Genomic DNA, 26,253 nt, shown 5'->3' with positions numbered 1-26,253 from the left:
CAAAACACAAACACTTCTAACTGACCTATCCCTAGTTGACGTATGGAGAATACTACACCCCACCACTAAAGACTACACGTACTACTCTCCGGCACACTCCTCCTATAGTGGAATAGACTACCTCTTTATCTCCCAATCTTTATTGGATTACTCTCCCTCCGCCTCCATAGGCCTCACCCTTTGATCCGATCATGCCCCCATACACATGAGCCTAGGGAACATACCCACACATAGGAAAAGAACCTCTTGGAGGTTGAACGACAACCTCTTGTCTGACACAGTTTGCGCACAGGAAATCACAGAGACCATCAAACACTTCATATCAGACCATGCCCAGGACACCACCAACCCACCCACAAATGGGAGGCACTTAAATACGTGATCAGGGGTAAATTCATTCAACATGGCTCTCGACTAAAACGTGCATGCACTGTGGATATCACACGTCTCTTTACCACTATAGCCACTCTAGAGGAATCTCACAAGAGAACTCCAGATAACACAGTACTACTAGAACTTACCAACGCCAGGAGAGACCTCTTGCAAATTTTTGCAGAGTGTTTGACGGTGGCGAGAGACAAAGGGCGATTCACTCATTATTCTCAAGCCAATAAATGTGGCAGACATTTTGCAAACACACTCCAGCCCCGACAGGCCTGAAAACCTATCCCACTCCTCAATTCCCTAACCAAAGGTAAAATCTTGAGCAACTTGGCCATAGCAGAAGAATTCCATCAATACTACTCTACCCTGTATAATCTCAACCGTCGGACGCCACCAGCCTTACCTCATCCACAGGACTTTCCCTCATACGTCCAGGAAACAGCACTCCCACCCTTCCCAGCATCTGATACAGAAGAACTAGAGTCTGCCCTAACTGAAACAGATTTTCAAGCCGCCATAAAAAAAACCTTAAAAATGGCAAGAGCCCAGGCCCAGATGGGTTTTTCCTGACGCTTTTACAAAACATTTGCACTCCAACCTATCCCCCTACTAGCAAAAGCATTCAATGCCATAGACGGAATTTTTACCCCCTCTCTCACTTTACTTCAAGCCCAAATAGTCATTATTCCAAAGCCAGGTAAGGACCCCTCCTTATGCCTTAACTACAGACCGATATCCCTTCTAAATATAGATTTAAAACTGTATGCAAATATCATGGCAAATTGCCTCTCTCCCTTACTACCTGAGACAATTCACAAAGAACGTGAAGCCTGGGTCAACACCACCAAAACAGTACACCTCAGAGCATACGCTCAACGCAACCAAATACCGACCTGCCTTCTCTCCTGGGACGCAGAAAAGGCTTTTGACAAGGTCAGTTGGCCCTTTCTTCACGCCACCCTCTCCCAGATAGGACTAGGCCCAAAAATGCTTTCACGCATCATGTTCCTGTACTTCAAACCCTCGGCCAAGATTTTGGTAAATGGTACCCAATCAGAAAAACTCATGATCACTAATGACACCAGACAGGGCTGTCCACTATCCCCTTTCTTTTTCGCCCTAGTAATTAAACATTTAGCCCAAGCCATCAGAGCAAACCCTAACATACACAGCATACAAACTCCCTCCTCCCAATACAAACTCTCCCTATATACGTAGACCTACTCCTTTATGTAACCTAGCCCCACATCAGTATACCATCTATACTTGCTAAGATAGACCGGTTCGGCTGTTTCAGTAACTACTAGACATGTGCAGAGTAAAATATTTCGTTTCGGAATTTCGTTTTTGTCAGAAAAATGTATTAATATAGTTACTCCCGAAATTCGTTTTTATTTATTTAGTTTTTCGTTCAAAAATTGCATTCGTCTGAAAATCCACATGAATTACGGTCGAATCTGTTTTTGAAGGCTTATGGTGTCTGTCGAATGTGTAAAGAAGATAATACGGAGCTAGTATATAGCATACTTCGTGTGAACGTTAGAACAGTATTAAAGTCTATGGGACTCCAACGTTCAAAATCTAAAGTGCTAATTTTAAAGGCTAATATGCAAGTTACTGTCCTAAAAAGTGTTTGGGGACCCGGGTCCTGCCCCAGGGGACATGTGTCAATGCAAAAAAAAGTTTTAAAAAGGGCCGTTTTTTTCAGGAGCAGTGATTTTAATAATGATTAAAGTGAAACAATAAAAGTGTAATATTCCTTTAAATTTTGTACCTGGGGGGTGTCTATAGTATGCCTGTAAAGGGGCGCATGTTTCTGGTGCTTAGAACTGTCCCTGCACAAAGTGTCATTTATGCAGGAAAAAAAGTCCTTTAAAATCACTCGCAGCTATTATGAATTGTTGGCTCCGTAACACAGAGAACACTCATTGAAAGTCATTGATTAAATAAATAAATAAATAAATAAGCGTGGGGGTCCCCCAAATTCAATTACCAGGCCCTTCAGGTCTGGTATGGATATTAAGGGGAACCCCGCGTCAAATTAAAAAAAAATTGACGTGGGGGTACCCCTAAAAATCCATACCAGACTCTTTATCCGAGCACGCAACCTGGCAGGCCGCAGGAAAAGAAGAGGGGACGAGAAAGCGCCCCCCCCCCCCCTCCCTCCTGAACTGTACCAGGCCACATGCCCTCAACATTGGGAGGATGCTCTCTTAGGAGATCTGGTAATACCTTTCCACCATGGCTCTGATAATTATTAAAGATCTAGCATAAGCACACTGAGTTTCTCGACCTCTGGACGCAGCAGGAACCCAATGGGGCGTCCAGACCGAGGAAAACAACACTTAGATGAATGTCAACTGTGTGTTTAAATGTGATACCAAAGACACAATTCCAAGTTACCTATATACAAAAAACAGAATGCACTATATTTTATTCTAATAAATGTATAACTCAAATTATTATTTTTTGGACCAGAATTCCCGTTGTTAGGCACCTGGCCATGTTCTTATTCTTTCTTCAGTTTTTATGTTTAAATATGTCTTAAAACAATAAAAACTTATTGAACCTAAAATACATTGTACAGTGAGAATGATGCTGGACCTTGTAGTTCCTGTAGTTTAGCCTTCACTACATGTGTTTTGCAAGTACGGTGGGCTCTCAAGCCCCCCTTAGCTGGTATAACCGAGATATCAAATGTATGCAAAAAATCCCTGCCTAGCAGGTTAACTGGACATCGTTTAGATATCACATTTTTCCATTCAGCTTTTTTGCCCATTAGTGGGTCCTCTATAGCAGTGGTCAGCCCTGGGCCTCAGGGCCCACTAACAGGCCAGGTTTGCAAGATAACTTAAATACATCACAGGTGATATCATTTGCTGCTCAGTGTTTGCAGTATTCTAGTCTGCATCTCCCCAAGGTAATACATAAAACCTGGCCTGTTAGTGGGCCCTGAGGACAGGGTTGATGACCACTGCTCTATAGGAAGATTTTCTGAAACATCCTCCTCACACATTAACCCGTTTGCTGATTTTACAAAAATGTTACCTTTTTTCTTAACTTCTCCAGGCATATCCTGGGGCTGAATCAGGATCCTGCACGCCCCTGTGTCACACAGAAAGGTGACTTCTTTCCCTTTTACAACAAGTGTTATTTCAGGTTTAATCTCACTCTGTAAATACATTTCCACATTGAATATGTACAATACTTCTTACCCTTCTGAATTTGTTTCATCGTACATACATTCTGTTTCATACATTTCTTCTCCCCAGGCATGTACTGGCCATTGGGACTACAGGGAGTTTCCCGGTGGGCCGATGGCTCAGTGGGCCGGTTTCAGTGACAAAGTAATGGCTGCGCGACTTGCCCCTCAACTTCACGCAGTGATGTGAGAAAAATACAGAGGAGAATAAGTGAAATAATAAAAGAGGTTAGTGAGGACGCCTTATGTTATACTACTTATGTTTTTTTGCACAATTACGTATAGTTTTATATACTGTTTTTGTGCTTGTTTGCAAAATTTAAAGTGGGCTGGTCTGGATGAAGTCCAGGACCAAATTTTTGTCCCAGTCCAGCCCTGCTTCTCCCTCTAGTCATACCCCCTTATCCTTTTTCAACTTGCAATCCCTGCCCATGTGGCCTTTCCTGACACACAAAAACATTCACCCCTTTCATACCTACCCTCGTAATCCTTAATGCGAGGTCTACGTTGGGGGTTTCTTAACCTTTCTGTACCTTCTTTCAACAACATAAACATTTGTTTTTCATTTGCCTTTCCTTTTTTGCTTTCTTTTTAGATTGGAAATGTCTTTCAGCTTGGCGTGCATACTCAATTAAAATACTGGAGCCTGCAGGTTCTATGATTTATCATATATTTAGTGACAAAACTAGAAACCGGGGCTAAGAATTCCTTCAGGATGGCATTTTGTAGCTGCTGTTCATATGGCGTGTCATTAACTCGATTTACTAGAACTTTAACCCCAGAGTGGTTATTAAACACATCCCTCATCCTTATGATGTAATTATCTACTGATTCATCTTCCCCTTGTATGCATTGGTTAGTGGCTGCCCAGTCAGCCCTTGTTTCACACTTCTTTGGCCATTTTAATGTACATACGGAGTAATTTAAGGTCTTCTCACACCGACACTTATACACAATGTTCTTGTCATCTCGCACAGAATTTATTTCCTAATCTTGTGCTCTTCCAAAAAAAAATTGGCATTCTTATCTTCTAACCAAATTGAAACAAATTGTGAATTGTTCTTACCTTGAACCAGAATGGGTCTTTTCTGCCGATTCTTGTGAACTCGTCACCTGATGGGGACCAGTCTGTCGACCGGCCTCTGTTAAAGTCAATTCAGATGGAGGATTTTGCAATAAGGAATCTCGTGTGTTCGGAGTTTCTCCCATATGGGAACGGTAACTAAAAATTAACTATCCTATCTCTGTGATTTATATGCATTTCAAGGACTTGAGATAATTATAAATAACTTGAATCTATTATAATGAACTTTAACCTAATAAACTATAAAAGTATGAGAAAGAAGCAGAGAGGTCATAAAGTTCAACATTTTCTATATCTATGAAATAACATATATTGGTTAATATGACATTCTACAATCTTTTGCAAACAAACATAAATGATTAAAAAATAAAAGTATACATTATCTAACACCATAATGTACTGCAACATCGCTTTGGCCAATCACAGCACAATCTACTGAAAGAGCCATGATTGGCCAAAGGCAGGGTGCCCTCATACTGGTCACTGGAAGTTCAACATGGCACCTCATGGCAAAGAACTCTCTGAGGGTCTGAAAAAAAGAAATGTTGCTCTACATAAAGATAGCCTAGGCTATAAGAATATTGCCAAGACCCTGAAACTGAGCTGCAGCATGGTGGCCAAGACCATACAGTGGTATCATTTCTTTAGTGTTGTCACATGAAAAGAGATAATAAAATATTTACAAAAAATGTGAGGGGTGTACTCACTTTTGTAAGATACTGTGTGTGTATATATGTATATATATATGTGTGTGTGTGTGTGTATATATATATATATATATATATATATATATATATATATATATATATATATATATGTATATGTGTGTATATAGTACAGGCACAAAAGTGAGTACACCCCTTAACATTTTTGTAAATATTTTATATCTTTTCATGTGACAACACTGAAGAAATGAAACTTTGCTACAATGTAAAGTAGTGAGTGTACAGCTTGTATAACAGTGTACATTTGCTGTCCCCTCAAAATAACTCAACACACAGCCATTAATGTCTAAACCGCTGGCAACAAAAGTCAGTATACCCCTAAATGATGACTTTTGATGACGCCCAGTGGGCGGGACAAATGCATCAATTTGAGGGGACCTTTTGTAGGTTGTTTGCATGCCAAGGCAGTGTTTTATCTGCATGGTTTTAAAAGTTTTGATGAAAGTGTAATATTTTTGGATTTTTACGAATAAACCTTGCAGTATTACACTATATACTATTTTTCCCTTTATTTCCATATGTTTAAGATGGATATCTGATCCCTGTGAAAGCTGGGAAGATGATATAAGATTTAGATCTAGGACATCCTGGATGCTTTTTAACCACTTGCTTACTGGGCACTTAAACCCCCCTCAGTCCCAGACCAATTTTCAGCTTTCAGCGCTGATACACTTTAAATGACAATTGCGCGGGCATACAACACTGTACCCAAATTACATTTTTATCATTTTTTTCCCACAAATAGAGCTTTCTTTTGGTGGTATTTAGTTACAGCTGGGAGTTTTATTTTTTGCTAAACAAACAAAAAAAGATGCAAAAAAAAAAAAAAAAAATCATGTTTTAATAGTTTGTTATAAAATTTTGCAAACGGGCCATTTTTCTCCTTCATTGAAGTGCGCTGATTAGGCGGCACTGATAGGCTGCATTGGTGGGCACTGATGGGCTGCATTGGTGGGCACTGATAGGCTGCATTGGTGGGCACTGATAGGCTGCACTGGTGGGCACTGATAGGCATAGTTAAGGCGGCACTAATAGGCACAGATAAGGCGGCACCGATGGGCACAGATAAGGCGGCACTGATGGGCAAAGATGGGCACAGATAAGATGGCACGGATGGGTGGCACGGATAAGTGGCACGGATGGGTGGCACGGATGGGCACTGATAGGTACCACAGATAGATGGGACTGATGGGCACTGATAGGTGGCACTGATAGGTGGCTCTGATAGGTGGCACTGCTGGGCACTGATGGGCGGCACTGCTGGGCACTGATGGGCGGCACTGCTGGGCACTGATGGGTGGCACTGGGGTGCAGCACCTTTGAGGCAGATTGTGGGCACTGTGGGTGGCACTGTGGGTGGCACTGTGGGTGGCACTGTGGGGTGGCACTGTGGGTGGCACTGTGGGTGGCACTGTGGGCACTATGGGCACTGACGGGGGGCACTGATGGGGGGCACTTACTTTTATTCAGGATGGCACTGCGGGAGGCAGGTGGGTACTGTCAGGTGGCAGGTGGTTGCTTGTATTGCTGGCCGTGATCGGGACTGATGTCCCGATCACGGCCGCCGGTGATCGGCTTTTTTTTTTTCTCCTCGCGCTATCAGCGCGAGGAGGAATAATAGCCGATTACCGGCTCCGTTCTATCACATGATCAGCTGTCATTGGCTGACAGCTGATTACGTGATAAGGGGTCGGGATCGACCCCTTGCACGGATCGGTGATCAGGCGAGTCTCATGGACTCGCCGATCACAGAGCGCACCGCGCGCGCCCCTCAGGGGGCGCGCAGGCCGCTCGTACACGGGACGACGTCAATAGACGTAGTCCCGGAAATGTAGGTCCGCGCTAATGCCGTCATTTGGCAATAGCGCGGATCCCAAGTGGTTAATAAATCAGTGGAAGAAAGGAGTCATCCCTATATAATGAGAAAAGGTGTACTGAGGAATGAAATCTAAAAATAATACACAATAATACAATATAATCCAGTAGTTACACTTCCTCAAAATACTCACACATTTAGGTGGGAACAACCCCTTGCAAAAAAAAATCACAGCAATCGGCATACTTACCAGCTGACAGCTGACTGTCAAAATCTCTGTTAAGTTGGGTTCACTGTGCAACAAACCTCTATAGATAGATGTTTGTTGCACAGTGAACCCAACTTAACACATTTTTTCAAGGGGTTGTCCCCATCTGAATGTGTGAGTATTTTGAGGAAGTTGGTTAGATAGGGGTCACTTCTTTAATGAGCAGGCTATAAAATCTCCAAATTTCTACTTTGAGCTGAGGGGGATTATCTCCCTCTTCCCTTTTGGGATTCTATTCTCAGTAAGTATTATACAGCTGTAGCTCACACTTAGCCTAGCTCCAACCTTTCTCCCCAATGTAGCTCACCAAATCTGTGCTTATTATTTTTTTTTTCTCTTTATATACATTATCTCACAAAAGTGAGTACACCCCTCATATTTCTGTAAATATTTTATTATATCTTTTCATGTGACAACACTGAAGAAATGACACTTTGCTACAATGTAGAGTAGTGAGTGTACAGCTTGTATAACATGTAAATTTGCTGTCCCCTCAAAATAACTCAACACACAGCCATTAATGTCTAAACCGCTAAATGTCCAAACTGGGCCCAAAGTGTCAATATTTTGTTTGGCCACCATTATTTTCCAGCACTACCTTAACTCTATTGGGCATGGAGTTCATCAGAGCTTCACATATTACCACTGAAGTCCTCTTCCACTCCTCCATGACGACATCACAGAGCTGGTGGTTGTTAGAGACCTTGCACTCCTCCGCCTTCCATTTGAGGATGCCCCACAGATGCTCAATAGGGTTTAGGTCTGGAGACATGCTTGGCTAGTCAATCACCTTTACCCTCAGCTTCTTTAGCAAGGCAGTGGTGATCTTGAAGGTGTGTTTGGGGTCATTATCATGTTGGAATACTGCCCTACGTCCCAGTATCAAAAGGGAAGGGATCATGCTCTGCTTCAATATGTCACAGTACATGTTGGCATTCATGGTTCCCTCAATGAACTGTAGCTCCCCAGTGCCGGCAGCACTCATGAAGCCCCAGACCATGACACTCCCACCACCATGCTTGACTGTAGGCAAGAAATACTTGTCTTTGTGCTCCATACCCGGTTGCCGCCACACACGCTTGACACCATCATAAGACTACAGGACATGGTTGCAGCAATCCATGTTCTTAGTCTGCTTGTCTTCAGCAAACTGTTTGTTTGTTGAGGGCTTTCTTGTGCAAAATCTCTAGAAGAGGCTTCCTTCTGGAACGACAGCCATGCAGACCAATTTGATACAGTGTGTGGCATACGGTCTGAGCACTCACAGGCTGACCCCCCCCCCCCCCCACCTCTTCAGGATCTGTAGCAATGCTGGCAGCACTCATACGTCTATTTCCCAAAGACAACCTCTGGATATGACGCTGAGCATGTGCACTCAACTTGTTTGGTCGACCATGGTGAGGCCTGCTCTGACTGGAACCTGTCCTGTTAAACCGCTGTTTGGTCTTGGCCACCGTGCTGCAGCTCAGTTTCAGGGTCTTGGCAATCTTCTTATAGCCTAGGCCCTAGGCCATCTTTATGTAGAGCAAAAAATCTTTTTTTCAGATCCTCAGAGAGTTATTTGCCATGAGGTGCCATGTTGAACTTCCATTGACTAGTATGAGAGCGATAACACCAAATTTAACATACCCGCTCCCCATTCACACCTAAGACCTTGTAACACTAATGAGTCACATGACACGGGGGGAGGTAAAATGGCTAATTGGGACCAATTTGGACATTTTCACTTAGGGGTGTACTCACTTTTGTTGCCAGCAGTTTAGACATTAATGGCTGTGTGTTGAGTTATTTTGAGGGGACAGCAAATTTACACTGTTATACAAGCTGTACACTCACTACTTTACATTGTAGCAAAGTGTCATGTCTTCATTGCTGTCACATGAAAAAATATAATAAAATATTTACGAAAATGTGAAGGATGTACTCACTTTTGTGAGATACTGTGTGTATGTATGTATGTATGTATATATTTATACGTATATGTATATATGTATATAATATATATGTAAGTGGTCCTCTATGCATGTTTACCTCCATATACTTGGATGGCTTATTAAAGTGGATATGTTGCACTCTCATCTAATTAAATGTAAATTTTGAACAGGATCAGCCGAACACCCCTCCCCCCCCCCCCCCCCCCCGGTTCGGTTCGCACCAGAACATTCGAACAGACTGAAAATTCGTATGAACTTTAGAACCCTATTAAAGTCTATGGGACTCGAACGTTCAAAATCAAAAGTGCTAATTTTAAAGGCTAATATGCAAGCTATGCAACAGACAACACCAGCAATACGGGGTATCTTCAGGTGTATACTGTGCTGGAGGCACACAACACCCACTTTAACTCCTGTAGATGCCTGTATTAGAGAACACCAGCAATAAAGGGTAGATACAGGTGTATACTGCACTGGAGGCACACAACACCCACTAACTCCTGCAGATGGCTGTATTAGAGAACAACAGCAATAAAGGGTAGATACAGGTGTATACTGCGCTGGAGGCACACAACTGTCCCTGCCTATCTAGCTCTTTCCCTGCACGCCAACACACTATACAAGACCGCCACGCCGGTGGCCTTATATAGTGTGGGGCGCGTACTAAACCCCCTGAGCTATAATTGGCCACAGGCCAATAAACCAGTAAAGTCTGCTCAATCTGTCCTAATTTTAAATCTTCTTAAGAAAGAGGTACCCCCATAGCCCATATTATTTATATATATATATGCTTGATGTTCCATAAGCTACACTTCTCAAACCCCTTGCCAGTCTTCCATCCCTATTGTCTGAAGCTGCAGATGGATTAGCAGATGCACACAGAGATTCCTATGGAGTGGTGGAAGAGGTGGAAAGTGAAGTGCACGGAACAGGTCTTTAGCTGCCATCCAGTATCATGCATGTACTACTCCCATTGAACGTTGTGGTAAACAGTCTCATGTCTCCTCATGCATGTGGTACCAAACTGACTGGTAGGCAGAGGTTGCACACCAGGTGCTCTCTGCAGATGTATAAAAAAGGACCACAGTGTTAAACCCTGCAGAGAGGTCCTAGGGATTCCAGGGGCCTTCACTCATGTAGCACTGCCATCTGGTAGAATAGTGTGGCTGTTCCCTCCACTCCCAAGTGACTACAATGAACAATAATATAAAGCATACGTATATGTTATGTTATTTATTGTATGTGTAGCGATGACACTTTGGACAAGGTGTCTGTCATGTGTAAATTTAGTTTTTTGCCTCAAAACAGTAATGGGGTTCTGAGGGTTAATTGAGTAGGTTAAAGTGGTTGTAAACCCTTACAAACCACTTTGACCTACAGGTAAGCCTAGATTAAGGCTTTCCTGTAGGTCCAAGTAATATCTCCTAAACCTACATGGTTTAGGAGATATTTGCGGAAAGACAGGCACCTCTGTCTACGGCGCATGCGCCGTAGACAGCGGCACGCAGGTGCACTGAGTGCGCCGCTGTCATCGGCGATATGCCGCAAGTGGCGGCTCCTGTGCGCATGCGCGGGAGTGACGTCATCGCGGCTTCGTCGAATGACAGCGGCGGAGCAGCGAGACCCACCGAGAAGATGGATGCTCCGGACTACAGGGGACAGCGGTGACTTCGCTGGCTCCTGTGTCAATTAAGTGACACATAATGGACTACTATGCGATGCATAGTAGTCCATTATGCTTTACCTTTGCAGGGAATTAAAGAAACTCATCAGGGTTTACTTCCTCTTTAACTTTGACATCAGTTTGGCTGGGCTGTGTTAGAGTTCTGCCTGATCATGTGTACAGTTAGGTACACATGACAGGCTCAGAACTAGGCCTGGTTGGACGCTTTGAGTATCGGCATTCCTCAGAAACCAATCAGTGGGTATGCCGGGTCCCGCTGAGGAGTCTGGGGAAGGGTACTTAAGATGTTGAAATCACGTGTTGAGGGTTAGTTCGTGAGGCCATAGCGGCCTGTTCCTGATACTGGACCCGGTAGCCCCGCGAGGGGTCCCAGTCATGGGAGTGTATGTCGCCCTGCAACATGGTTCAGTTGGTTAGCCCCAATAGACCCGCTTGGTCTGGGGCTAGGATCTGTCTGTTCCCGAGTCTCGGAACCAGCTGGTTCGAGGCGCAGTAACTGAGGGAGGATCCAATGTATCCGGGTGCTTGGCGGGGCACCGCAGCTCGTGTAAGTGACAGGGGGAGGACTCTTCGGAGGAGGACCGATAAGCTGACATCCTGAGAAGTGCCTGGTTGCTTAGTTGTGGAGGACACTGACGAATTCACGTTTTTCCAGTACTGACATGGAGACAGAGAACGTTCTAGGTACTGAGGAAAAAGGTTCCTGTTCACTTCAGTTACAAGTTATTCAAGGTCCAAGGTTGCACAAGTTCTGGATCAAAGTGCTGACTGCCATAATCTCTGGCTAGAGATTTGTTCAGCTTTGAAGCGCCCAGCTGTGAGTGGGTACTCTCTGGGTGGTATTAGAGACTTTCTAATATTAGCAGTTCAAGGTGCCTGAGTTCTTTCACCCCTGCCCTCTGTTTCCATATGCAACTGTATTTGTTGGATGTTACCCCTGCTGAGGTAACTGGTAAGCCCAAAAGTTAAGGCCGCCCTGCCAAGGGTTATGGCCGCTACATGTGGGGGCTCGTCCGGGATTTACAGTTACCTCGCAGGGCCTTGGAACAGAGGGTGAAGAGCTTTTTTGAACTGCGCCATAAAGATCAGCGCCATTTGGAGAGACTTTCACTGAGGTGCCTAAGCATGAGAGGAACTTGTACTGAAAGCCCGCAAAATTACACAGGAGCCAGCGCCCAGTGGGAGGAGTCTAGGCTGATCTTTTCTCTGCACGAGGCACCGCGTTGAGAGTGTGTTGCGGAAGGAAGAGGCAAGTCCATTTTTCTCAGAGTTTGGAGAAAAAGTTTTCAGAATGTACCGTGCCTCGGGTGTGCAGCCTGCGTTGGGACCCAGGATGCCTCTTAGAAGGGGTCCCACAGGAATACAGCCACCTGGTTCCGTGTTCACAGATACGGCATTCATTTTCTGCTGCAGGGGCGGTTCATACTCTACACTACTGGAGACATCAATGGCCTGGGTATGTTGTGCGGGAAGTGCGACGGTCTGGTCTCCAACCCTCGGCCATTTTCTAGATGCAGAAAGTGTGGGGAGTACATTTTCAAAGTGGAGCAGCTGGTCATGTCGCCAAGGGCTTACCGCATGGACTGGGCCATGGGCATGATAACCGAGGAACCAGCTATTTTCACTCCTTTGGTAAGGCCTTTCACAGAAGTGACGCCTGCCGTTGCTGACATCCCAGAGGGAGATGCTGAAACCACTCTGGAACAGATGAACACTGTTTCTACTACTATTACAGAAACTTCTATGCATTCACTAGAGAAAGTTCAGCATACAAAGTCTTCCCAGAAGCATCGCAAAGTTCCACCACCAAGTTTGGCTGTATCTAATCGGCGGAAGAGGGTTGCCTCGGAAAAGAGTCTGACTGTGAGTACATCCTTGTCTAACTATTTACTGGCAGAAGAATATAGAAATTCAGAGCTAGAAACCCTGTCGGATCTGGAAGATGAGGACATTCTGGGGGTATTGTCAGAGAAGTTGTTGTGGGCTGGAGGGGATGATGTAGCTGCACTTGTGCAGATGTGTCGGACTGGCTAGATCTAACCTCAGGGGATGGAATGCTGAATGCGGAAGATCCCATCACGGTAAATGTGACTCTCCCTATTTGCTCACATTAAAAAGGGATTCTACCACGCTGGTGCAGCGGTCTCCAAACTCCTGCATACCGCCTGGGGAGGAAAGTGCCATTGCCGAAACTTGCAAGGTCACAGAGGCTTCTTCAAAAGAGAGTAGCTGCTGAGTACGGGCTGGAGTTTCCCTATGTTCCCAGGGATATTATGACTGTTATTGAGGAGAGTCGTGAGGCCTGGTACGAGGATGATGTTTGGAGCTACCTAAAAGTCCCAAAGCCACTCCAGAAAAAGGCCTTTTCACCGGAGCTCTATGACCGATTTCAGGGATGTTTGTTGCATTGGAGCTATGGCCAGCATATCTATTGTGACGAAGTTGTGATATGCCGACCGGATAAAGAAAGTGCCATATACTTCATCACTACCATAGATGCACAAGGAAAATACCTAACTTTACCTGATCTGAGATTTTATTAGTGAGCTGTCCCTGGAGTCAAGTCTTTGGATTTTGTGCAGAAAAAAAATAAGAGAGAACTTCTCTGTGTCTTCAGTTTCCCAGTGTTTTTCTGCAACGTTACAAGGACTGTGGGGTAGTTAGGTACAGTAGGTGGTTACTACAAGGAAAAACACGTCAAGTTCTACAGGCTTTTAGCCCACAGCACTCTGGTTACTGAAAGACTTGTAGTTCAGTGGCTCTGACCACCAGGTGGCGTGAGTCGGCAGGAAAGGAGCAGTAATAAGCAAGAAATTCCTTTTCGCAGCTGTTAGAAAATGTTAGGAAAAATGTTACCGTATGTGTCTTTGAAGGAGGACGTTCCACGGAATTAACAATGGAATTTCACTCTTCAAGACAAAATGTATAGTGTACAGTGTGTCTTGTATAATGTGTTCTTCTCTTTCAGGATGCACCGAGATCGACTGTCAAGCTCATCGGCGATTGGGTGGGTTAGTCAGTTTAGATAGGTGGTATATGTACAGCGTTCAATGTGTTGTTGTGAAAACGCTAATGTTCAAATGTGTTTCCTTTCCTTTCCTTCCCCAACACCAAAAAAAATAAAGGACTCTTCGGAAGAGGGCCAATAAGCTGGCATCCTGAGAAGTGCCTGGTTGCTGAGTTGTGGAAGACACTGACGAATTCACGTTTTTCCAATACTGCTAAGGAGACAGAGAACGTTCCAGGTACTGAGGAAAAAGGTTCCTGTTCACTTCAGTTACAAGTTACTCAAGGTCCAAGGTTTCACAAGTTCTGGATCAAAGTGCTGACTGCCATAATCTCTGGCTAGAGATTTGTTCAGCTTTGAAGCACCCAGCTGCGAGTGGCTACTCTTTGGGTGGCATTAGAGACTTTCTGATATTATCAGTTCAAGGTGCCTGAGTTCCTTCACCACTGCCTTCTGTTACCATACGAGACTGTGTTTGTTGGATGTTACCCCTGCAATTAAAAACAAGGACTTTTATGGTGTAAGCGTCCAAAGTTGTTGGGTACTAACCCTGGGAACCCTTAGACGTGGAATAACCAGCCTAGAGGCGATTCAGTTCGCATTGTGCGCTATACAAGTATTTCATTCATTCATTCATTCAACCAGTAAGCCCAAAAGTTAAGGCCGCCCTGCCAAGGGTTATGGCTGCTACATATGTTATATCAGAATACCTTGTTCGAAGAGGTTGGGTCCCTATACAGTAGTTATGATAATTATAACTTTACACATATATATATATATATATATATATATATATATATATATATATACACACACACACACACACACACACACACATATACATTATATATATATATATGTGTGTGCATGGAGCCTAACATAAAAATGCTGAAAAAAGACACAGCTATTCTGAATTTATCAGCATTTTTGAGCCATAAAGTTTTGTGAGAGTATAGTTTTGTTAATAAAAAAAAAAGCTAGAAAATACAACCGCTAAAAAACACAAAATAAACACTAAAAAAACACTACAGCTTTTCTACAGCTAACACTACTGATGTTTTTATAACATCCAGTGTGCATGAGGGTCTTCCAGTGTGGCGCAGGAAGCTCAAAAGGTTGGAGACCCCTGCTTTAAATGATAATGGACAAACAAATAATTAACTCCTTCCCGCTGAGCATACGCACATATGCGGCCTCGGCTTTAAGGGGTTATGCATGCATACATCATCCCGGTACCGTTTTTTTAGAGCGGTTGGTCAGCTCTTTAGGGATAACAACCGATGTGGCTAACAGCCGCTCGGCTGTTATCCCGGAGAAGCGAGAGGGGATGCCCCCCTCCCGCCGCCTTCCGCTGCTCTTCCCTGGCCTCCTGTCCCACCCAGAGACCCGAAACAGGATCCGGTACTTCTGCTGGCTAGAGTAAGACTGGAACGAAGCCAGAAACGGCTTTGTTCCAGTCTTCTTTCTGTAAACACGACGTCACTTCCGGTTTACTCGGCTGCCAATGGCACCATTTAAAAAAAAACAACAGTATTCAGAATCGCCGTTTTTGCCTGAATACTTTGAAGTGCAAAGAAGAGATTTGGGGTCTTTTTAGATAATACATAAAGATTACCTGTCACCACTTATTACTGTCACAGGGGGTGTTTACATTCCTTGTGACAGCATTAAAAGTGATCACATTTGTTTTTATTTAAAGTGACAATGAAAAAAAATAAAAATAAAATAAATAAGAAAAAAATGTTTTTTTTTAAAGCGCCTCACGAGCTTGCGCAGCAAAGAAAATGCAGACATAAGTTACTGTACGCCTGCATATGTAAATGGTGTTCAAATCACACATGTGAAGTATCGCTGGGATCGTTTTTTTTTAAAGCGCCACCTATGGAGATTTTTAGGTACCGTAGTTTATCACCATTTCATGAGTGTGTGCAATTTCAAAGCATGACATATTGGATATACTCAGTGTAACATCATGTTTCACATTATACAAAAAAATTGGGCTAACTTTACTATTTATTTATTTTTTTTAATTCATGAAAGTGTCTTTTTTTCCTAAAAAAATTGCATTTGAAAGACCACTGCGCAAGTACAGTGTGACATAAAATATTGCAACAAACTACATTTTATTCTCTAGATTGTCTGCTAAATAAATATATATATATATATATATATATATATATATATATATATATATATATGGGGTAATCTAAGTAATTTTTTAGCAAAAAATACAGATTTTATCTTGCAAGCAACAAATGTCAGAAGTAGGCTTAGTCATGAAAGGGTTAATATGTTTATTTAAAGGTTGAACCATGGATGACAAATGCTCAGGAAAGCTCAAACAAGATACAACCTCTTTCAATATTTTGAAAGGAACGCTATACATTCCAATACAATGCAATGTCAAACATTCTCCACTTAAGAGAACATATGCTCGTCGTCCAAAAATGACATCAAAAAGTATTGCCACATCGGTGAGGTTGTTTTGACTGTCAGAAAAGAAAAAACAGAAATTTACAAATTAATAACCAAGTCCATTGCAGGCATGTTATAGATAAGGGAAAAAACACAGTAAATAAAAATTAAAAAGTAATTGTTTTCTTCACCCTAAACTGAAGCAGACTGCAAGTGACCCCGATGTTTTTCCCTGCATGGGCAAAGCACGGGTTCACTGTATTCAGGTTTAATTTAGACACTGTTGCAGCGAAATTGGGATAACCCCTATTTTATATTAGTTACATGATCTAATTAACATGGCATAACATAAAAAAAAGATATAAATATTGCTGGTTACTTTTTTATTTGCTTAATCTATAGTAATATGGCTGGGCGGGAGCTCCCTGGTTCCGTGAGGACTTCACATGACATCCTTCCAGTTCGATCTGTCACCCACTGTGTCTACTGGACACAGCGGATGACAGATCAGTGTACCTGGCCGGTATCGTGTGATTGCTGTGACCAATGGTAGTGTACAAAATGAATGGCTTTCATTTATAGCCATTCATTGTGTACTATTGTGAAATATGTGATTGGCCACAGAGAGTCAAAGCACAGTGCACTGTACCATGTGATAGCTGTGGCCAATCATAGCTCTCCCAGTAGTGCATAATGGCTATGAACAGATGCCATTAATAAAAATAATTGCTTCTAATGCCCTGTACACATGATCAGAAATTCGGCCAGAAAAAAGACTGATGAGAGCTTTTGGTCAGAAAATGCAAATGTGTGCATGCGCAATCAGACTTTTGCTGGCCGAATTCCCGCCAGCAAAAGATTGAGAGCAGGTTCTTTTTTTTTTGGTCGGAAAAAGTTCCAATCGTCTGTAGCAATTCCGATGTGCAAAATTCCTACGCATGCTCAGAAACAATTCGACACATGCTCTGAAGCACTGAACTTCATTTTCTCGGCTCGTCGTAGTGTTGTACGTCACCGCGTTCTTGCCGGTCGAAAGTTCAGGGAACTTTTGTGTGACCGTGTGTATGCAAGCCAAGCTTGAGCTGAATTCCATTGGAAAAACCATCCGAGATTTTTCAGACGGAAAATCAGCTTGTGTGTACGTGGCATACCAGTGATCATTACTGTTATAAGCAATAATACTGTTAAAAAAAATCCTGATAAGCTCCCTAGTGTAGTACAAAGTCACTATGGTAACACTACTCTGGTCACAGTATGTAGCAAAAAAATTATAAAGAAAGGATTCATCAGTCAGTATCCCTGATCACCACCACACTGGTCATATGATGACACCGTGCTGTTCTTGTGACAGTATGTTAAAAAAAAAGTGGGAAAAAAAGAAAAAACATTTTTCTTAATTTTCCAAAAAATTTTGACAAAAAATTCCAACTTAAAAATTAAAACTCCCCATGCCTCTTAACCATTTCCATACTGGGACATAGTAATATGATGCCGGCAGGAACATCTTCTTCCTCCGGGTGAACGTCATATAACGTCCGCCTGTTCTCTCCGCAGCGAGGTGATCAGGGATAAGGCGAGTCCCTCGGGACACAGCCCAACACTGATGAGGGTAAAGAGCTAATAAAAATGTCTCTTTACCACATGACCAGCTGTGTCCAATCCCAGCTGATCACATGTGTTGTGCTCGTTCTCACCGCTAGTGCGGGGGGGCACGGCGATAGTGGATGAGGCGTGTTCCTTGGACACAGCCCATCCACAATCAGGGTAAAGCGCAAATGAGATTGGCTCTTTACCATGTGACCGGCTGTGACCAATCACAGCCAATCACAAATGTCAACAAATGACTGTATTGCCTCTTCTGAGTTCTGTGTGAGGAGGAGATCTGGAGGAAAAATGTACAGTGATGTGATTACTATTATGTATTTATTTTTACATGCTGTCACCAGTATGAATTATATGTTAATGTTATGTGGAAAAAAATAATATTTTCTTAATTTTCTAAAAAATTGTGCCAAAAAAATTACAGCTTAAAAATTTTAACTCACCATGCCTCTTAAAGTGATTGCCTAATTCATGCTCCCCTGATTGGCTAACTGACTTTGATAGCCGCAGGAGCCAATGGGGCCACTGCTGTGTCTCAGCCAATCAGGAGGAGAGGATGGCTAAGACACTCGTGGACATCGCTGGAGAGAGATGGGGCTCAGGCAAGTATTAAGGGGGCTGAGGGAGGTTGCTACACTTTTTTAAGGTTTTTTTATCTTAATGCATAGAATCCATTCATATAAATATATCTTCTGCCTTTACAACTCTTTTAGTAAATACCTTGGGGTGTCTACTTTCTATAAAGTATTCATTTGGGGGTATTTGTACTGTCCTGGAATGTTAGGGCCTCAAGAAATGGGATTGGCCGTCAGCACATCAGGGTTGATCAATTTTCAGATATATACCATAGTTTTTGGAATCTATAACTTTCCTACAGGCTAAATAATAAACGCTGATTTGGGTTATTTTTTTTACCAAAGAAATGTCACAGAATACAGTTTACTTAGAATTTATGAAGAAAGATTATTTATTTGAAAAAAGAAACAAAGAAAAATATGAGTTTTTTTTTTTTTTCGAAATTTTCAGTATTTTTTGTTTATATAGCAAAAAATTAAAAACAATGGTGATTACATACCACAGAAAATAAAGTGCTATCTATAATGCCGCATACACACGGTCGGACTTTCCAGCAAAAAAAGTCAGACGGAATCTTTTAATCGGATATTCCAATCGTGTGTGGGCCTCATCTGACTTTTTTTTTTTTTTTGACGGACCTAGAAATAGAGCATGTTTTAAATCTTACCGATGGAATCAATTCCTATCTGGAAAACCGCTCGTCTGTATTCTGTTCCGACGGACCAAAAACGACACATGCTCTGAAGCAAGTATGAGACGGAAGGTATTGGCTACTGGCTATTGAACTTCCATTTTCTAGTCCCGCCGTACGTGTTGTAAATCACCGTGTTCTAGACCCTCGGACTTTGGTATGATCATGTGTGGGCAAGACAGTTTCAGTGGAACTCCGTCGTAAAAACCTTCAGAGTTTATTCCGACGGGAAAACCGGTCGTGTGTACATGGCATTAGACATGTGCGGTTTGTTTCATTTCGAATTGAAATTCGGACAAATTTTTGTTTTTTGAAAATTCGGATGCATCCAAATTTCCAAATTACAATAGTACTGAATTTAAATGAATCAGAAATAACAAAAAAAAAACAAATTTTGACGAAATTTTAATTTGAAAAGTTTTCAAGTCATTTTTGAATATTTTTCTAATCCAAATAGTTTTCAAATTTGAATTCGAAAAGTTTTCTAATTTGAATAGTTATCGAATTCGAATTTGAAACGGTTTAAAATTTCCAAAGAGAATGAAATAATTAGAAAAAAAAGGAATAGAATAGAAAAAAATAGACTAGAAAAGAATATAACAGAAAATAAAAGAATATAATATAATAGAGTAAAACAGAACACAATTGAATAGAAAATAAAACATCAGAATAGTCTAGAACAGTGGTCATCAACCCTGTCCTCAGGGCCCACTAATAGGCCAGGTTTGTAAGATAACTGAAATACATCACAGGTGATATCATTTTCTGCTCAGTGATTGCCGTATTCTAGTCTGCATCTCCCCAAGGTAATACATAAAACCTGGCCGGTTAGTGGGCCCTGAGGATAGTGTTAATGACCACTGGTCTAGAATATAATAGCAACGAATAGAATATAATAGAATAACATAGAAATAATATAACCATCTTTTGAAATTCAAATTTCAAATAGAATAAATTTGAATTCAAATAAATAAGAAAATAATAGAATAGAAAAAAACAAGAAAAAAAAATGACTATAAAAGAATAGAAAATAATAGAATAAAAAAAAAAAACAATAGAATAGAATTGAATAGAAAGATTATAACCTTTTCCCAAAACTCAAACATAATCAATTTGAATTTGAATAGAATAGATTAGAATAGAATATAAAACAACAGAATAGTATAGAAAAAAACAGAATAGAATAAAATATAACCATCGTTCGAAATTTGAATTTTAAATAGAATAAATTTGAATTTGAATAGAAAAAGATTAGAACGCAAAAGAATAGAAAAGAATAGAATAGAAAATAAAATAACAGAATAGAAAATAAAAGAATAGAAAAAAATAGACTAGAATAGAATAAAAAAATAAAAAACAATAGAATTAAACTAGAACTTGAAAAAGTAGTGTGTACAGTAAATCTGAGCTGAAATAAATTCATACTGAGCAACATACAATGATGACACACAATGAAAATACCTGATTTACAGATGCGTTCGCACTCTCCCTTATTAAGAAAATTGTTTCCATTTCCTAGACAACCACCATAGATGAATTCCTTGCAAGTTTTTGTCTTCTGATCATAGTAATAGCGCGGCATGTACGCCTCACATGGACCGGCTGTTGGAGTCGCGGAACACCTTACAGCTGAGGAAAAAAATAAAATAAACGTATCAATATCAAATAGCAATGAAAAAAAGATATGACATGATAACACCATGGCTATTGTAACTTTATAGAACAAGTTTCTGCTGGGCTGGATATACAACTAATGAATAATGAATGAATCAATATTGAGAAACATACAAGGACAAACAGAAAGAGGAAACATACCTGGTTTGCACATAAGCTCACATTTATCCATAGTAGCAAAATTGTTTTCGTTTCCTTGACAATTGCCATAGATGAAAGACTTGCAAGTGCCCGCGTTCTTATCATAGTAATAGCGCTCTACGCGCCCCTTACATGGACCGGGGTCTAAAGGCTGGTCACAGACTTGAACTGGAAAGAAACAACACCTAAATATCAAATAGCAATGAAAGAGATAATTGGTGATAAAGACGACTGTTACTGAAAAGTTTCATGGAGGATGGAAGACACTCGAGTCTTCTTTGGTAAGAAATTTGTTTGCATTTTTACTTGACAACCAAATATCTGGCAATACCCGGTGTCTCCTTATCATAGTAATATCGTTCTACATACACCTTACATGGACTGATGTTTGGAGGCAAGTCACAGGCAATGGAAAAAGAGATAAAGAGTGGAATCCATGAGTCTGTCCTGTGATATGAACTACATTTTATATGCAAATGAATGTTCACCACTGATAATGCTCTCTTGTTCCAGGGAACATTATTATAGGTAATATAAAATTATGAAAAAGGCTTTTCTTATATATTTTTTTCATTTTTAATATCGGAAATATATTCCGGTAATATGTGCAATTGCACTACAGCCAATAGAGTTAAAAAATTTTTTTAGTTTTTTTTGTATTTTAAAGTTGCACATGTCAAAAAGCAAAGATTTTATTTTGTTTAAGAAGTTTGGGTTTATTTATAAAGAGATTATATATCACAAAGGCTAAATCTGTGTCTGTAGTGCATGTTCAAACCTTAATACCAGAAATAATAACATTTTATTCGATTTTTACTGCAGGAGTATATACTTAGTTTGGAAATTGTAGAGAAATGCTTAAATAATGCATTACAATTTACCTAAACCTATTTGATTTAGTTGACTAAAATGTACTGGAGACTAAAATATGACTAAAACTAAAACAATTCTGATGACTAATACCACATACACACAACCGGACTTTCCTTCACAATAAACTCCGATGGTCTTCCCGACAGTGTTCCGACAGAGTTCCTACCGAGCAGACTTGCCCACACACAATCGGACCAAAGTCCACTCGTTTCAAACGCGATACAATGGGACTAGAAAGGGAAGTTCAATAGCCAGTAGCCAATAGCTGCCTTTGTGTCGTATTTGGTCCGTCGGACCAGCATACAGACGAATGGTTTTCCCGATAGTAATTGATTCCGTCGGAAAGATTTAAAGCATGCTCTATTTCTAGGTCCGTCAGAATTTTTCGAAGAAAAACAATCGAATTATCCCACACACGATCGGAATATCTGACGGAATGATTCCTTTGGATTTTTTCTGCCAGAAAGTCCGGTCGTGTGTATGCGGCATAAAGCTAAAATGGCATTTTCGTCAAAAGGCTATGGCTGCAACTAAATTGAAATTTGAAGTCAAAATTAACACTGAACTGAGCAGCCGAGCTGAGATTAGTCAGCAGAGCGACAGAGAAAAAAAATATGGTCCACAGGATTGGGAATCATTCCCAGTGAAAACAACCCCAGTACATAAAAGTGGCAATCACCCCAATCTATAACTGGCCTATGCAGCAAGGTGTCCATGGAAGGGCAACGCACAAAAAAAACCAAAAGATTGCCCAGTACATTTACCGATCAGCCTGCAAAACAACCTGTCTAACCGTTTACGTTAAAAACCCTCTGTTATTAATGTAAACTGTTAGATAGGCCAATTTGGTTATTTTGCAGGCTGGTCGGTAAGTGTGCTGGGAAATCTTTTGTTTGTTTGTGATCAGCCCCAGTACATGTATTTGTAAAAAAAATAGGCAAAGATCCAGGTTTCTATACCAAAATGGACCATAAAGCCACAAATTCCCATCTTTTCTAGACAACAATTTATATATATATATATATATATATATATATATATATATATATATATATATACACACACACACACACACACACACACACACACACACACACACACACACACACACACACACACTGCAATGTTGGCAAGACTGACCTCCAGCTGTGAGAACCACCAACAGACTGGCAGCAATCACAGCAAGGGAACATATAGTTGTCATGTTGAAGTCTTGTCCACCAAAGGCAATGAAGAGTTGGTGTTATTCTGCAGACTGACCCCAGATTCCTGGTGGATAGTTATAGAGAGGAGAGACCACACCCATAGCCAAGACTGGACAGGTCTATTGGTCTGCCCCTGGGAGTGTTCTCCTCATTCAAAAGTTTTTATTTTATGTTAAAATAAATTACATGTACAGGATATAAGACAAATTATTTGATACCAGAAATAAAAAGACATATTGAAGTACGGATGATATAAAGCAAAGAAGAATTTCAAGATATTCTCGTGGGAATGACAATAAATGGCCTTATATATTTTAGAATTTGAAAACATTATTATAGCTGAGTTTTAAACATTTTAATCCCAAGAAAATATAAATATGTCTAAAAGAAAATATATGATTTTAAAGTTTTGACCATAACTTCTAAAGTATGTTTATAGTAAGTATTATATAGTAAGGGAGGAACATAAAAGGTATATAGGAGGGGAAGGGGAGGGAATAATTCTCCGGAGGAGGTTTTATATATCATCTAATGTTGTAATTCTATAAAAAAATCTTAATCACCATAACAATAAAACTCGGTTGTCAATATTATCTGACGTATAATATTTAAACCAGGGTTTTCCATATGATATCAAACATTGTCATCTGGTTTTTATCCATAGCGTCCATTTTAGCATGGATGAAAGATTGATTCATTCTACGTTTGGTTTCTGCAATATTCACCACGTCTGTTTTCCACGCATTGGCTATAGTCTGCTTTGCGGCTATCAGGAGTGTAAGAACTAATTTGAACTGTTTCTGATTCAGAAAGGCTGGTTTTAAATTAAGGAGAGCTATAATTGGGTCTGGAAAAATTGGACGATCAAAAAATTTTGTAATTATCAGAAAGATCTTTTTCCAAAATGATTGTACAATTGAGAAATGCCACCAGGTATGTATATAGGTACCTTTTTCTGGACAGCCACGAAAGCAGAGGCCAGTGTTGTCTGTTGAGAATTTGGCGATTCTCGCAGGAACCAAATACCAGCGTGTGAAAACGTTATATGATGATTCAGACGCCAATATATTTATAGAGGAAGATTTTGTGAAAGACCATATGTTGGACCAAGACCTAGAATCGATCGTACAATCCAAATCTTTTTCCCACTTGGCCACATATTTAGGTATAACAGTATTAGAATTAGATATCAATTGTGTATACAATGATGTAATACGACCTTTAGCATTTGGTTCCTTGAGACAAAATCTTTCAAATTGAGAAATATTATGTAAGTTTACATTTAAATTGAGAAGAGGAGTATAAAAAATTTTGATTTGGAGATATCTGAATATTTCTAATTGTGGAAGCTTGCCCCTGGGAGTGTTCTCAATACCTCTGATGAAGGGAAGTCATCTCCAATATTTATCTTCACTGTCAACATCAGAATTTGCATTGCCGAAATGTCAAAACGTAATACAAAACAAAACTACGAATAGAAAAAGATAAAGGTTTATCAATCACTGGCTTGGAAATTAAGAGCATTGGAGACCTGGGCATTTTCTTGGAGGAGGGGTGTGAACAGCAGCGGCTGGTCCAGAAGGGGCACAGGGGCGTCGTCCCACTAATCTCCATGCGGGGTGCCAGACTCATAGGTTTTCTATGAGTTTTTTTGAAGCACATGATTACAGCCTGGGGCTCTAATTGACTTCAAAAAGGTTGGGCTCTGCGCCCCCCGAACCCACACACTTGTGACGTTAGCGAATCAATATTCGCTATTGCCTTCTGGCTTCTCCTTTCGGTCAATCAGGACAGGAGGTGGATCTTAACCACTTGACCACTGGTCACTTAAACGCCCTTAATAACCAGACCAATTTTCAGCTTTCGGTGCTCTCACATTTTGAATGACAATTACTCAGTCATGCAACACTGAAGCCCATTTGAAATTTTTGTAATTTTTTTCACACAATTAGAGCTTTCTTTTGGTGGTATTTAATCACTGCTGGGTTTTTTATTTTTTGTGCTATAAAAGAAAAAAGACCGAAAATTCTGTAAAAAAATGAATTTTTCTTCGTTTCTGTTATAAAATTTAGCAGATTAGTACATTTTCTTCATAAATTTTGGCCAAAATGTATACTGCTACATATCTTTGGTAAAAATAAGTATAGATGGTCTTGCGGTTCGCCCGGCGGTTGGTTTGCGGCAAATTTTGCCAAACCGGCAGACTTTTGGCGCTGTTCACGGCGGCCATGCTTGTTTACATTGTGAAGAACTTTGACCCATGACACATCCATCATGGGGTACAGGACAGCCAATTGAGACATTTCAGCACATGGACAATTGGACATTCCCCCACCTTATAAATAGACCTGATCTGGCAGCCATTTTACATTCTGTCTTTTGTCAGTGTAGGGAGAGGTTGCTGTGTGGAGCAGGGACAGACTGTAGTGACACAAATCGCAAGCTATTAGGTCCACAAAAGACCTTTTAAGGACTGGTATAGGTGTAGTACAGTATATAGGGTTCTGGTGCACTGCTGACCGATTCTGCAGCTGTCTTTTGTCAGTGTAGGGACAGGACGCTGTGTGGAGCAGGGACAGTCAGTTTAATCACTAGCTATTACTATTAGGTCCACAAAGGTCCTTTTAATGACTGGTATAGGTGTGCAGTATATAGGGTTGTACGCGTATAATATACTTTCTTTCAAATATAGACAGCATATTATACTTGACTGCCGAGCTGATTGCTGCCCGATTCTGCAGCTGTCTTTTATCAGTGTAGGGACTGAGGGACAGTTTGGTGTTCTGAGCAGGGACAGTCTGCAAATCACTAGCTACTAGGTCCAGAAAGGTTCTTTTATAGGTGTACAGTATATAGGGTTTTACACGTATAATATACTTTCTTTCAAATATAGACAGCATATTATACTTGACTGCTGAGCTCATTGCTGCCCGATTCCGCAGCTGTCTTTTATCAGTGTAGGGACTGAGGGA

The 26,253-nt window shown here is 41.0% G+C and overlaps 1 protein-coding gene across 1 annotated transcript; it reads right to left on the bottom strand.

Annotated features, from left to right (window-relative positions):
- Positions 1–16,378: 16,378 nt before the first annotated feature.
- Positions 16,379–23,340, bottom strand: LOC143998201 (kunitz-type serine protease inhibitor A-like). The gene is made up of 4 exons (XM_077493920.1): positions 23,217–23,340; positions 21,204–21,371; positions 20,850–21,017; positions 16,379–16,593 (listed from the first exon to the last, which is right to left on the bottom strand). Exons 1-4 carry the CDS (start codon positions 23,278–23,280, stop codon positions 16,523–16,525), a joined length of 471 nt encoding a protein of 156 aa, XP_077350046.1. The 5' UTR covers positions 23,281–23,340; the 3' UTR covers positions 16,379–16,522.
- Positions 23,341–26,253: the final 2,913 nt, after the last annotated feature.

This window comes from Lithobates pipiens, unplaced genomic scaffold, assembly GCF_037356315.1.
Source record: "Lithobates pipiens isolate NorthernLeopardFrog02 unplaced genomic scaffold, aLitPip1_a1.2 Scaffold_19, whole genome shotgun sequence".
In the NCBI taxonomy this organism is placed as follows: domain Eukaryota; kingdom Metazoa; phylum Chordata; class Amphibia; order Anura; family Ranidae; genus Lithobates; species Lithobates pipiens.
Note: the sequence above shows the minus strand (reverse complement) of the source record. Positions and strands in the feature narration are given on the sequence as shown.